The 14409-nt window shown below is 37.2% G+C and overlaps 1 protein-coding gene across 3 annotated transcripts in view; it reads right to left on the bottom strand.

The window, feature by feature from the left end:
• Nucleotides 1-14409, bottom strand: part of NAA25 (N-alpha-acetyltransferase 25, NatB auxiliary subunit) — a 64082-nt gene that overhangs the window by 15324 nt on the left and 34349 nt on the right. For all 3 annotated transcript variants that reach the window (XM_020904202.2, XM_070475364.1, XM_070475365.1), the window contains 7 exons: nucleotides 13735-13824; nucleotides 9574-9754; nucleotides 8817-8916; nucleotides 4102-4253; nucleotides 3451-3576; nucleotides 1073-1316; nucleotides 281-404 (listed from right to left, as the gene is read on the bottom strand). In XM_020904202.2, coding sequence (XP_020759861.2) covers nucleotides 281-404; nucleotides 1073-1316; nucleotides 3451-3576; nucleotides 4102-4253; nucleotides 8817-8916; nucleotides 9574-9754; nucleotides 13735-13824 — 1017 coding nt within the window. The remainder of the gene's footprint in view (nucleotides 1-280; nucleotides 405-1072; nucleotides 1317-3450; nucleotides 3577-4101; nucleotides 4254-8816; nucleotides 8917-9573; nucleotides 9755-13734; nucleotides 13825-14409) is intronic.

Genomic DNA, 14409 nt, shown 5'->3' with positions numbered 1-14409 from the left:
AGGTGCCTAACCAGGGAGAGTGGGGGAGAGAGGAAGGTTGGCGGGGGGGGGGGGGGGGGGTAGAGAAAATAAAATATGGAAAAGATTTAAATTTCTAAAACATTACTTGAAAACTGTTAATGGATTTTCTTGTATATCAAACCAGATGTTCCAAAACAGCTTCTAGCTTCCATCTCTACCAAACTTTTCCAAATATGTGAGGTTATAGATATTTTGTTGCATTCACTAAGTTTTCAGTGACAAAGATGCTGTAAATATACTCATGCAAGTATACACTTACCTAAACCATTGATGTCCAGCTCATAAATATCACCAACAAGATAAAAAGAGCTGGTCTGACACTGAGAACAGCCAGAATTTAAAAATCCAGCCATTCTGGTAGGTACAGGACCAAGGAAAGGATACTGGAAAGGAGAAAAAGTGATGTTCTTTAAACCCACTGAAATTTCAATTCATAAAATACAAAATGAGAAAACAAGGAACAGTAACTACTGGATAAAAATCTATCTCCATGATTAAGTTACAAAGCACTGATCTGCAAGCTAATAATAACCAAATCATTATGGTGAAAACAAAAACACTGTATTAATTTCTTGGTAGGTATTAAAAGTTAATCATCACAAAAAAAACTATTCTGCTTTTCCTCACTATCCAAGTTGGATACTGAGGAAGCCTCTGCAACTCACCAAGTTTAAAAAGTTTTATCTTTTTCCTGTAGATACCATAAACTGGGACAAAATACTGTTCTTTACTACTCACGCATAAGTGCTAAGTCACTTTAGTTGTGTCCAATTCTTTGCACCCCATGGACTGTAGCCCACCAGGCTCCCCTGTCCATGGGATTCCCCAGGCAAGAATACTGGAGTGGGTTGCCATGCCCTCTCCCAGGGGGTCTTCCCGAACGAGGGATCGAACCTGTGTCTCTTGTGTCTCCTGTACTGGCAGGCAGGTTCTTTACTAGTAGCGCCACCTGGAAAGCCCCACTTTATTACTCGCCCAACCCCAATTCCTATTTTCAAAAAGACAGTCACAGATTTTTGCAGCTTTGATTGTACATGAACACTGATGATACCTGAATGTCCTTCTCAATAAATCGCTTTCCCGTCTCCAGGGCCGCCTCCAGCTGTTGAAGGAGCAAACGGAGAATATCAATCCGGGAGGACACTCCATTCTCCGTGGTCTTCTCTGAGTTCTTTGGCCCAACAGAGTGGTTAAGACTTGGAAGTCCACTGATTAGCCTCAACGTTAAGGAACGGATTCTTAACCACATTGTCTCCTCCTCCAGGGAAAGTTTCTTATGTTCTTCAGAAACATCCCTTAAAAAGAAACATTCCCAAACCATCCGTTTATTCATGTCAACTTTAAATCTTTTAGAGTTCACTTTCATTAGTCAAGATGACTTTGAACAGTCCCTCCTTTCATTTAATAGCTGAATGATCTTGGACAAACCAAAGCAGTCCAAGTCACCATCTTGGCATCCATAAAATGGAAAGATAACCTATCTAACAAGTCATTTTCCCCTTACGTGAGACTGGTTTTTCTGATGATAAAATATGTTAATATAAAAAATTCAAACAACACATATAAAAAATATTAAAAAATGGAAGGAAAATGGGCCCCAGTAACCGAAGAACCCACAATATTAACATGCTTGGAATAGATCTTTTCATACTTTTACAATACAGATGTACAAAAAATGAACTAAAAATATTTATATATTTTAAATAAAATGGGTTCACAGTAGTGTTTATACTATTTTGTAAACTGCATCTTTTTATGACAGTGTGTACAAAAAGAGTTAACATAGTAAGCCTGGGACTATTATCCTTATTTACAAAGGCCTGCCTGCAGTGGTTGGCCCCTGGCTGAGGTCTGGGAACCTGGTGTGCCAACCAGTCCCTAAATGATCAGAGTGGCTCACTGTGCCTAGACTGTTTACACAATCATGTGGTTTAGGGTGAACAGTGCTTTCCTTCTGGGAGTCTGAAATGTTGGTACATGCTACATAGCGGGTGCCTACACAACCAGTTGATAAAAACCTAGGGCACCAAGTCTTTAACGGGTTTCTCTGGGCAGAAACACTACACACATGTTACTTCATTTTTCACTGCTCGAGAAAGGAGCATGCCCAGCGTGTTCCTTCACAGGAGGGAGGGAACACTGGAAGTCTGGGCACAGGGTTCTCCACAAACTCCACCTGAATCTCCCTTGCTGGTTCTGTCACATACCCTTCCTTTTGTTACAAAAGACCTTAGCTCTGAGTCCAACTACATGCAGAGTCCCATGAGTCCTGGCAAGTCACTGAATCACAGCATATTCAGAACTACCTTATGTACATGTTTCTGCAACTTCTTAGTTTCCACTTTCCTAGAAGTGAAAGTGAAAGTCACTCAGTCATGCCTTGCAATACAGTCCATGGAATTCTCCAGGCCAGAATACTGGAGTGGATACTCTTTCCCTTCTCCAAGGGATCTTCCCAACCCAGGGATCAAACCCAGGGATCGAACTCAGGTCTCCCACATTGCAGGTGAATTCTTCACCAGCTGACCCACAAGTTGGTACACAGTCTTTTCAATCTTGATATTTATCACTAAAATTCCCTATAGGAAAAGTTATATAAAGTTTTATTGCCATGTAAATGCACAATAGTCATTCACCCAAAACCTTGCTGAGAACAAAAGTTAATCTTTTTTTTATCCATTAGGTTAAATCTTTATCTGATAGGTTAAAATATGAATATAAAGTGCATTTCTTTGAAATTCCTGTTAAACCCTTTGCCCCACTTGTTTTCTCAGTTATCTGCTTCTTATTGATTGATTGAGTTCTCTGTATATATGAAAGATATTAATATATATGAAGAAAAGTTACTAATTTACCAGATACCTCTAGAACTTGTTAACAAATTTACTTCTATATAGCAGGTTAATATTCACAGGGGTCAAATCCTTTGTTTCCAGATCTGATACAATGCTAAGAAAGGCTTTCCCAACTTAAAAAAATTTTTTTTTTATATTTACTTATAGAATTTCTAGGTTTTAACACAAAATCTTTAATTCATTTCTAACTTGTTTTCATGTATGGTGTGAAAGAGGAACTTTTAGGTTAGCCAGTAATTTCAACATAGGGGTGAGGTTTATTTGCTTCCTTTGGCTTACCTGTATTTTCTGATCCCTATAATATACATGATACTGTATGACATAATTATATAATATATATATATATACATAAAACTCTTAAATTCATCTTAATTCTTTTTTTTTGGATTCAGCTTGCTAATGTTTTATTGAGTGTTTTTACATCTGTATTCAAAGGGGATATTGATACCTAGTTTTTTGTTTTAATTATTTAATTGGAGGCTAATTACTTTACAATATTGTAGTGGTTTTTGCCATACATTAACATCATCCTAATTCTTTAAAAATAAATTTCTTGGGGTTAAATTCCAGTTACCTGTCTTTTGGATCCCAGCTAAAGAAAACATTTAAGTCTCTGTTGTCTCGCAAGGCTTCCCATGGAATGTCATCTTCTTCTGGCCGAAGATTCATTGACTTTATACTTTCTGCTAAGCTGGTTGATCTGGGATATAGAAATTTTATTTAAGTATTATTCAATAGTGAAATAGCCAAGAAAACATGCTAGCCAGGACTTTGTTTTACTAGAAAGAGAGAAAAGGAAAGAGTGAAGGAAGGCTTTACTATTAAGAAGTAAAAGCTCATATAACATGAAATAGAACCAAGCACTGATCATATTGGCCTGCTACGCAGCCAGAGAAAAGCATCTGGAAGCCTAACCAAAACAAAATTCATCAGCATTAATTCCCCAAATCTCATGTCTGTGGGATATGGGGAACCTTGTACACAACATGGACCAGGGATAATGACCATGGCCCATTTGGCTTCTGTGTGGAACCTGGGATGGTGCTGCCAGTACTCCATCACTCCCCATGACAGGCACTTTCTCCTTGCTTCCCTTTTCCCTCCTACTCCCCCCGCCTCATTTTTCTTTAGCTTAAGCCCGCTAATGACACCCATGAGCCCATTAATGGCTCTCAGCATCTGATCTAATCCCTTAGTTCCTTATTAGCTCTCATGTAATACTTACATATTTGCTTCAAGTAGAAGGTCTAACAACATCCGCTCAGTACGGACTTGTGCAAAATGAAGAGAATTATTCAGCCTGTTCCTAAAAGCGATAAACTCTGGGATCTTCTCAAATGCACCATATTTGTAAGCTTGAATAATATATTCTGAGGTCTGGGAAAGGAAAGACATCACCTTGGTATAAATATTTCACATGTCAGGCAATGAAGACAAACCTTGCCAGACAAAAGAACACCCTCAAACTAAAATTAAGATATTGAACCTCATCTTGAAAGTTTTTGATCACCAAGCAGAATATCAGCTTTTAAAAATGTTATTTTTCTTCTGTCATATACTAGAGTCAAATGTCTTCTTCACTAGTATTATTACTAATAATACTTAGCTGCTGCTACCACCACACAGACTTCCTCCTAGCAGTATGCCTTTCATTTCAACAGGACTGAAAGTTTTGTTATACACATCAGTCAAAATTTTGATTAGTGCCATAGTGGAAGGAATGTTACTCCATATTTTTCTGCATCTAAGATACACTTTCTTTTATACCAAAACACCAGTATAATATAACCATCCCACTACCATCAGAAGTAAAAAGTACTCTCCTTCAGAAAAAATGACAGGCTGACTCTTGGTTTTGTTTACTTCTGAATAAACACAGGACATATGTGTATTGCATCAAGATAGAATTCACCAAAAAAAAGACCTATAAAAATTCATAATCCATTCTGAAGACAGAAAATTCAAAAACCAGGTTACCAGTCCATCCAAACTACTATGCTAGAAATCCCATAAACAAGTAAATAAAGGGAACACTTAATACATGTGCTTTAATTAGATTAATACATATATACAGATGAAACATGAACAGAGGCAAGATAAAGAATACTAAACAGAAATTCTGGCACAACAGAAGGAAATCTCAGGGAAGAACTTCATGGGTATGGGCCTATGCCATCAGGATCAGAAATCAGAAGGGCACCCTTTCAGGCTAAGGAAAGTATTAAGCTCAAAGCTGATGTCTGCCCCAAAGATCCTTTACAGAAAAAGTAGTCTTTTTGCACAGCCTCAGTCAGCTCTGTCCCCATCTCCATTATGACCGAGTAATTTGCCCAATAGGAAAATAGGCCAATAGTCAACAACATACCCTCTGATACACAGCCTCGCAGGGTTCATTTCAGGCCGCGGGATTGCGCCACGGGCGCTAATTCAACTGCATTCGATGCGGCTTTTAAACCCCCATGGGACACCTCGGCGAGCTGTTTGCCTGCAGTATCTGGAGAAATTAAAGACGGACGGACACAAGAAAATTAAAAAGATTACTTGTGATCCTGCAGGTTTAAAGAAGGACTATCTGAAAAAGCTCAAGTGTACCTTAAGCCTGATTAAGGGATCGTGATACTCCCAATCAAGGAGAGGCCAGGATACCCTAAACACATATGCCTATCCAATGGCCTCCTGGCTTGGAAAACATAGCAAGGTTTAACACTGGCCCTTGCAATAGGACCTTATAGCTTGGGGGGGAACGTAGGAGGGCGGGAAAAGGCAGCTGGTTAGGAACATATGATCCAGAGACTAATCAGGATAGAAATTTTATTCTGGTGATTCCAATCAAATTTATTAATTACAGTTGCCAAATACACTGTGATTAAAGGAAAGAATTCAGCCTTAACGAGTGCAGAGGAAGTTTTTAATTCCTGAGTGGGCCATGGAATACCACTTAAAAAAAAAGGCAAGAGAATAAGGGGCCACAAAAAGGGAATGCAGTCCTTTAACTAACTAAACACAATCTGAGTTCTCTGGCTTCTGTTTTTGAGATAGTCCTCCTTTAATACTGCAGTGCAGTGTCACTGCAGAGCCAGGAGAGGGCCTGGGCAGCTACCAACAGGACAAAGGCTGAGCAAGCACTGGCTGTGAAGCAACAAGGCCTTACTGGAACTGCAGGCAAAACTGGAAGCCACGGGTAAAGACTTCCGAATGTCACAGAATGCTGTCTGTACCACTTCTATTCATTTATGCACCAATGAGGCTATTTGGATCCCATATGGATGCCTGAAATGAACCCTGGTCACTGTGAAAATTAGCAGAATATTAATACATGGACATCAAATCTCTGAGTAATGATTTGTGAATACCTAAAACAGAGACTTTTAAAGGCAATTTTTTTTTCAAGTATGAACATGTATGTTACTTCTGGAGATATGTGAATATAAGCTCTTAATTCTTGTATTATAAAAATCTACTCCAAATAAGATGACGGCAGACAATGACCTTTCCAAAAAGAAAATCCCTATGTAGATTTCCAAATAGAACTTTCAATCCCAGCACAAAGCCTTACAAAGATTTTTCAGGATTTTAAGGAGTAGGTGTTCTTTCAAAGAACAAATTGGGAACTGAAATAAATCAGTCACTCAAGCAAAAAATCATCTGGGGATACCAAAAACTACTGAGCATAAAAGATGTAGAGCACAGAGCTTGAGCTCTCCAGAGAGGTATTTCTAATGCTGTCAGGAGGCTTAACACAGACAGCACAACACTACAACCATGGCCTTTCTTAGCTTCAAACTCCTAAAGGGAACAGTCCACACCACAGTCTCCAGTTTCCTATTCTGGGACTTGGCCTAGGCACTACAGTTTAAGGTGTTTGCCTTGCTGTACTGTGCCGTGCTTTTATCCCCAGGACCTAGTCCTTCCCCTCTCCTCCCCATCAGTTATATACTTTAATGTGATTAAACAGCTGTTTTCCTAGTTAGTAATAACACAAATAAAGTTCAAGCAGAGGTCTAGTCACAGATTCATAAATGCTTTACTTTTATCATCTTCAGCATCTCATGCTTTCAGGTGAATTAGTCACTCCTGCCACACATGACCATCAGGAAAATATCAAACAAAGATACCAAAAGCCACTGAGGACAATGTGCTCTCTGAAATCACTCCTGGAGATTTCCTTTCCCTATTACAGTACTTTCGGTTGGGTTGTTTTGTTTTATGTTTGCTTGTTTTGAAAACAATACCAGGTAAAATATATTTGGGGGAGAAAAATATTAAAGCTTAATTTTTATTAGTATAAAATAATGTGCCTTTATTGACCAATCCATGAACAATATAGTTCCTCCAGAATGCTGGATGTTTGAAAACCGGAAGAAAACCAAACTCCAGACTTGGATTAATCCCTTAATTAACCCCCCACTCCCACATCAAAGCTATTTGAGAAACAAAACTTTAAAAAGGATTCTTCAGGATATCAAATGTTTATTTAACCTTTCCCTTAGAAACACAGTAACGACAGTCAGAATAATGAGATTTGAAATACACTCTTCTTTCGAGTCTTTCCTCAGGTGGTAAAACAGAGAATGGCAAGCACAGACACTTGCACACACAGTGAAAATGCACCGATTTCTAACCTGATTGGGAGATTTCAGAACCAAGGCCTGGAGACGCCATTCTGACCCTAAAGCTAGGCCAGCAGCTTCTGAACAATATGTTTAAGTGCAGGTGCCCACTTGCGTTCCTCCCCACTCAGAAGTTAGGGCACAGAATGAGATCTGAACAGACACGATCACTGTTGGGAAGTGGAGTCATGGGGAAGAGGGACAGAGCTTAAAAGCCAACTGATGATGCAAAGATCGCCACTCTGTGCTACACCAGCCCTCTAGGCCATGCCTTGAAGTGTAGCAGAATTTAATTATCACAAGCTAAGAGAAACAAACCTATATTCCAGTGGTTAGAAATGCTTCTGTCCTGTCCCGGCTTTCTATTTAATACACACATGAAGAATTATAGATGAAAGATAAGTAGGCACAGCAGTCATAGTTACAAAAGGGCTTTTAAAAAAATCTTCATGACTGCTGGCCAAGAAGAACCTCAGAAACCAGCTTCCTTGTTGCTGTTTCTTAGTTGCTGTTAGACCATGAAAATGGAACACTATGGCAGACACCAGGCATGGCCAAATTCCAGGTGATGAGTCTTAGAAGCACACGAGAAGCAAGCAGGCAGTGACCACTGTAGAGGCATGTCTTTTCTCCACCTCTGTTCCTCAGTGGTTCTGCATACTTTGACTTTAATAGAGACCATATGGCTTTCCCACAAAAACTTCTGCTTAACTGACAAGTGGAGACAATATTTGCTTGCAGTGAAAAATATGGTGCAAATCCCATCCTTTCATTATGGCACATAAAAACTCTATCCTATTTATTGTCACTTTAAAATACAAATTATTGACTTAAGTTTCTTAAAATGTCCTTCAAATGGTCAATTTTATAATTGTAAGAAAAGGTTAAGTGTACTCTCTGTGATAAAGAGCACAGTTGTCATAAACTTCAGAAATCCATAAAAGTAACAGAGAACAAATGCTATTATAAAATCATATTTGGCATCCCAGGCTATAAACTCTTACGGGCTATTTAGTATACCCTTAGAAAGTCTCTTAGAGATTAAAAGACAGACCTAATAGGCACTTCCTATTCTGTTAATAACCAGTTTTTAAATGCACTTGCAAGGATTCTTATTAAACACACCTGTTCTAACAACCACGAGTAACTCTATGCCTCTGCCTAACAACCTCTGGCCAGAAGGTATGGCCTAAGGCCTGGCAAGTACAGCACGGTGCACCTTCACGTGTGCGTCTGTGACTTGAAGGAAGACGCTCTCTGGATCATGTGCATTCAGTGGACCAAGACAACATTAAAAAGAAAAAGAAAAAAAAAATTTTTTTTCACTTACATCTTTCTGGTTGGAGTGGAAAAACCTGAGTGCGAAGTTACACGATTGGGATGCAGCAGCATACTGACCTAGGGATTCGGCATATCGGGTCAAAAGATAACTAGGTCGGAAGGAAAAAAAAAAAATGTTATACCTATCCACCTCTAGTATCAAATATTACACTTCAAAATTACTACCCACCTCTAGTATCAAATACTACACTTCAAATTATTCAAATAGCTAGGCATAAGAAAAGTTTAAAAAATTCTGCCAAAGAAATGATGTAATTCACAGAATCAAATTTTTTTAAAAAACAGCAAAGTTAATTCAGTTTTATTCAATGCTGTCTTCCTAAAACAACTCTATGGGACATGGAGAAAATACCTTTGACTCACCACAAAGAACAATCAAAATACAAATTCAAAGGATCTCTGAGATCAATGCATAATGTAAAGTCTCAACCTCAATTGCAAGGCAGAGGTAGACTTCAAAATAATGTGTGCTAAGGAAAAAGAATTCAAAGTACATTAACTGTTCTTTTGAATCCGAGGAAAAATTTTTTTAACCATTTCTAAATTGTACAAATTTAAAATTATCACAAAATGCTGAAAGATATAAAAATCTGCTTTGCAATGGGTCATAACAGGTGATTATTTAATCTACAAAACAGAATACCAGGAACAATGTTTCTGCTAAAATTAAAATACTAGAGTTCCATGTATGAGGACCCCACCCTGCTGTAGCTGGCTGCTCATTATTCAGAGTATATACTACCAACCCAATGGTGTCATGCTGGATATGCTTAGCATCAAGGCTGGAGTACAGATCCACCACTGGTTCAAACGCCCCCAGCATACAGTAGATTCGAACAAGCAGCAATTTGAATTGAGCATTGGAAGGGCTGTGAGTTAGTCCCTCTTCCAACAAAGTCAGGGCCTGCCACACAGCGGTCTCATCACCTAGAACCAAAATATAATAGCATTATCCAGTTTTTGACAGCAAATGGGGGTTCTCAAAAGTAAAAAACAAAAACTTAGTGACATCATCCCCTCCATTATTTTAAGGATTAGGCTGGGTGGCACAGAACAAATTTTAGATACACACCTGAAAGCAAAATAGGTAATTTCCCTTAATAGACAGTCCCTCAATAGTTACCTCAGTTCTTAACTGAGGTAAGATCTGCAAAAATGATGCAACTTTAAGTTGCTGGGTCTTAAAGAGAAGTTTGGAATCTCACAGAATCCTAGATTCTGAGAAGAGACGGACTTTGAAGGAGAATTGGAATCCACCAACCTTCCCAGTACAGGGGTTTCTCTATAAAACCCCAGACAGATGCTTTCTCTAGACATCATTTTTCTTCCACATGTAACTCTATTAATAGGATGTCAACTAATATTTGAAAAAAAAAAATTGTCCTCTAATAATTAATCTAAAATGATACACTTTTTCTGGAGTACCAAAATTCAAAAAGTTACACACATCAATATTCTTAACAGGTAAGTAATTTCTCTTTTATGAAATTATCTAAAGAAAATAATATGAAATGCAGATAAAGTTTTACATACAAGGACATTCATTGTACTAATAAGAGAGGAATAGTAAACTATAATTATACCCACACAGGGGAATATCATACAGCCATTTGACATTAACAAGAAACTTTTAATAGCAAAAAAAACACCAACAACAATTAAACAGTAATGACCAGTAAAACATACAAATTCAAATGAGTGTGAAGAGTTCATCTCAAGTATATAGAGCATTCACAAAGAGGGAAGGAAATATGCAAAAATGTTAGTGTCTTTAGGAAGCTGGAAAACTGAGATTAAAATATACCATTTTCCAGCTACTTTTGTTTAGGAAAAAAAATATCTAAAATGAAAAGCTTCAAGCACTGAGCTTTTGAGATTATGTTTTATATGCTTTTTTTCCCAAGAGAAAAGAAACAAAATATAACCCCAAATTGGGGTTTTAAATAAATATCATCTATAATCCTACCCAAACTATGTAAACTATCCAAGACCTACTCAAACTACCACTATGATTAATGTATTGCTTTTGCTATAATTACTTTTACACAGTAGTAATCACAGCATACATCCAATTTTGTGTTTTCTCATGTTGCTTTATAATCATAATTTTATTTAATTCAACACTCAGTGACCTAAACTCTGCAGTAGCACTAGATATAAGACCCAGAGATAAGAGTCATAGGTGGTTGCTGGCCTCAACAAGTTCAGAATTGAGCAGAAGAGACAGCTGGACAATTACAGATAAATTTTTTAAATCCAGTGTTATTCAAGGATAACCATAACAGAATTTTTTTTTTAACTTCTTAACATCTCTTTTAAATGGAAACAAAATTTCAAATAGCAAAAAAACCAGGTTTAATTTACACTTCTGAACTATTACACCCAACATTATGAAGACATTTATCATCCTATTTTATTTTGCAAAATTTAGAATATAACTGCAACTCTATAAAATTCTTCACCAAATCAAAGAACATCAAGGGTTGATGAGGATTTTGGGGACAAAATTTTTCTAATTAAATTTTATAATATAACAAAAAGATTTAAAAAATCAATATAAAATACATTAAGTTCTAAGGATATAATGTATAGCATGGTGACTACAGTTAACAACACTATATTGTTTATTTGAAAGTTGCTAAGAGAGTAGATGCTCATCACAAGGGGAGTAGCTATGTGAGGTGATGAACTTTAACTGTGGTAATCATTTTGCAACACATTATCATATAGTATACCTTAAAGTAACACAATGTAACATATCTATTATATCCCAGTAAAACTAGAGGGGAGGGGGAATTATATCCTTCATGCCTCATTTCATTTGTGTAGCAAAATCATATAGAGTCTTTGCTCAATTTGTTACAATATTGCTTCTGTTTTTATGTTTTGGTTTCTTTGGTCCCATGTATGTGGAATCTTAGCTCCCTGACTAGGAATCCAACCTGCATCCCTACATTAGGTGAAGTCTTAATCACTGGACCACCAGAGAAGTCCCTGATAAGTGTTTGAGAGCATCATCAATTTAATCTTAAAGTGCTCTTCTTAATCCTTTCACATTCAAATCAGTCTCTCTAGACATCCTCCCAATTTTCTATACATTTCTTTTTTTTTTTTTTTTTAATCTATTTATGTATTTGACTGTGCCAGGTCTTAGTTGTGGCATGCAGGATCTTTGGTCTTGGTTATGGTATGTAGGATCTTCTAGTTGTGGCGTGTGGGATCTAGTTCCTTGACCAGGGATGGAACCCAGGTCTCCTGCATTGGGAACGTGGAGTCTTAGCCACTGGGCCACCAGGGAAGTCCCTCTATAACATTTCTAATTTTTATCAGATCCACCTTGAACAATGACTATGTCTATAAATGGAACACTCAGCATCACTTTCGTTGACTTCAAGAAACCAAAAAAAGAAAAAGGAAAAAAGAATAAAACGAAAATTTTAAAAAAAAGAAAGAAACCTTGCATCTATAATATCTGTAACTTCCCATGTATTTGCACTGTATGATTTTTTGACAACCTACCTTCTTTATTTCTCTGCCCTGTATTTCCCTTATCTGTAAAACTGTAACAATCTTAACTGTATTGTTAACAAGGTTTAAAATTAGCTAATTCATATAAAGTACTTTCAAGTGCCTGATGATCAACAAGTGTCGTGTTATTATTATTATATGGTCAGCTATCTTGCTCCAAAACCAAGAGATTAGCAAAACCATGTCAGTATGAGCAAGAACAGATGCTACGAATAAGTGGGGAAGGGTATCTGAGTAGAGACCAAATTACTAAGTAATCAGTTCATTATGGTTTTTACATTAAGATGACTTTTACAACTCTATGCAACCTCCTGAATCTGGGGCTCCTGATAGCAAGTACTCTGATGAAATGAATTTCATCCCCACCTCCAGTAGAACACAGTATAACAAGCAGCATCATATGGGTATATACAATGTCCTACAAAAGTTCAGAAAGGGCATAAAATCTGCAATGAGGAAAGCGGTGAAATCAAGACAGACTTGTCAGAGGCACTCTGAGTAAAAGTTAGACGAAGGAGGTGAGACAGTTATTTCAAAGAGAGGCAACGTGATGTTCAGTGACAGAAACAGCAACAACAAAAAAGTAGATTTAGGGCTTTAAGTACTTAAGAATCTGGAGATGTAGGCAAAAGCTAGATTAGAGAGCATCGGAAACCATCCTAACAAGGCTGACCTTCATCCTCAAGAAAACAGGGCATCTCTGAAGGATTTTAAGCATGAGGAGGACATCAAAATTGAGTGCTTGGTGAAATGACCCACAAGAACAGGGTTGTGTCTGCACATACCATTGTCTCCCCAGCCCTGTTTCTTCTGTAGTTTATTTTCATTAATAATAATGCAGTAAGTAGCTATTTTTTCTCAAAAACTGCTAATAAGAGAAAAGCATGAGACCTAAACAAAAGGCTGAACCATCTGCTGAATCATCCTTCTCTTGCTCAATGATTCATGATATTTCCTTTACCAGGTAGTCTATTTTTGTCTTAAATGGGTTACTCTGAACTATATTCCAAAAAAAAGTATATATCTGTGTATGTAATTTTAAATGAACAAAAACAGCTATTTCATTCCATAGATTCATACATCTATCTCTAAATCAGTTTCTCTGCATTTTAATTATTGTAACTTTGCAATAGGCTGTTTACTCATTATTCAGAAACATTTTAAAACAGAACAGATATCCACTAATTTCAGATTATCCTGAATATACAGAGGATACTTAGAGACTTGGGTTCTTCTAGAAGCACCCTGGAGAAAGGCGAGAAGAAAAACCTAAAAGCATAAATCAAAGTCTCACATTATGTAATTAGTCTAAGGATTTATAATCAATAAAAACAAAGAGTAAAAATAAATAAAGTTAAACTGAAATCACTGCTTTTTACCTGTTTCTCTCCATACATCAATAAGCACATGGACAGCAAGGAGACAGTAATAGTCTGAAAATTGCAATTCGGTTTTCAAACAGGATTTCCCTATAGGGGGGAAAAAATCGTATCTGTATTTTAAGATTTGTTCAATGATTATTATCCCCAAAGACTTATGTAAAGCAAGAAAACGACAGCAGGAAGAAGGGTAAAAGAAACTATTAAGAATGGAGTAAATACCAGAAGAAAATATAAGCCATGAATTAAAAGTCAAAAAAAGGTGAGACTACACTCAGCTGGAGCAAAAGGCTTTCAGAACAGAGGTGGTACTCCAAATAGTTCTAAAAGGAGAGCAGCAAGATGTGAAAGGTTTCAAGTGAAGAAAAGAACAGACATCAAGAGCTATGTACAACTAATATAAAATGCTCATTACATAACCTAATTTTTTAGAATACAGTTAGAGAAATACTAACATCATCCACTTAGATAATTTATATTTTATCATACATATCTAAGCAATTTGAACATCATCTACTTCTAAACTAAATATATACCTTACAATTTACAACATTCTTTTTGTTCATTTACATGCTGCTGCTAAGTCACGTCAGTCGTGTCCGGCTCTGTGCAACCCCATAGACGGCAGCCCACCAGGCTCCCCCGTCCCTGGGATTCTTCAGGCAAGAACACTGG

This window comes from Odocoileus virginianus, chromosome 12, assembly GCF_023699985.2.
Source record: "Odocoileus virginianus isolate 20LAN1187 ecotype Illinois chromosome 12, Ovbor_1.2, whole genome shotgun sequence".
Taxonomy (NCBI): Eukaryota; Metazoa; Chordata; class Mammalia; order Artiodactyla; family Cervidae; genus Odocoileus; species Odocoileus virginianus.
Note: the sequence above shows the minus strand (reverse complement) of the source record. Positions and strands in the feature narration are given on the sequence as shown.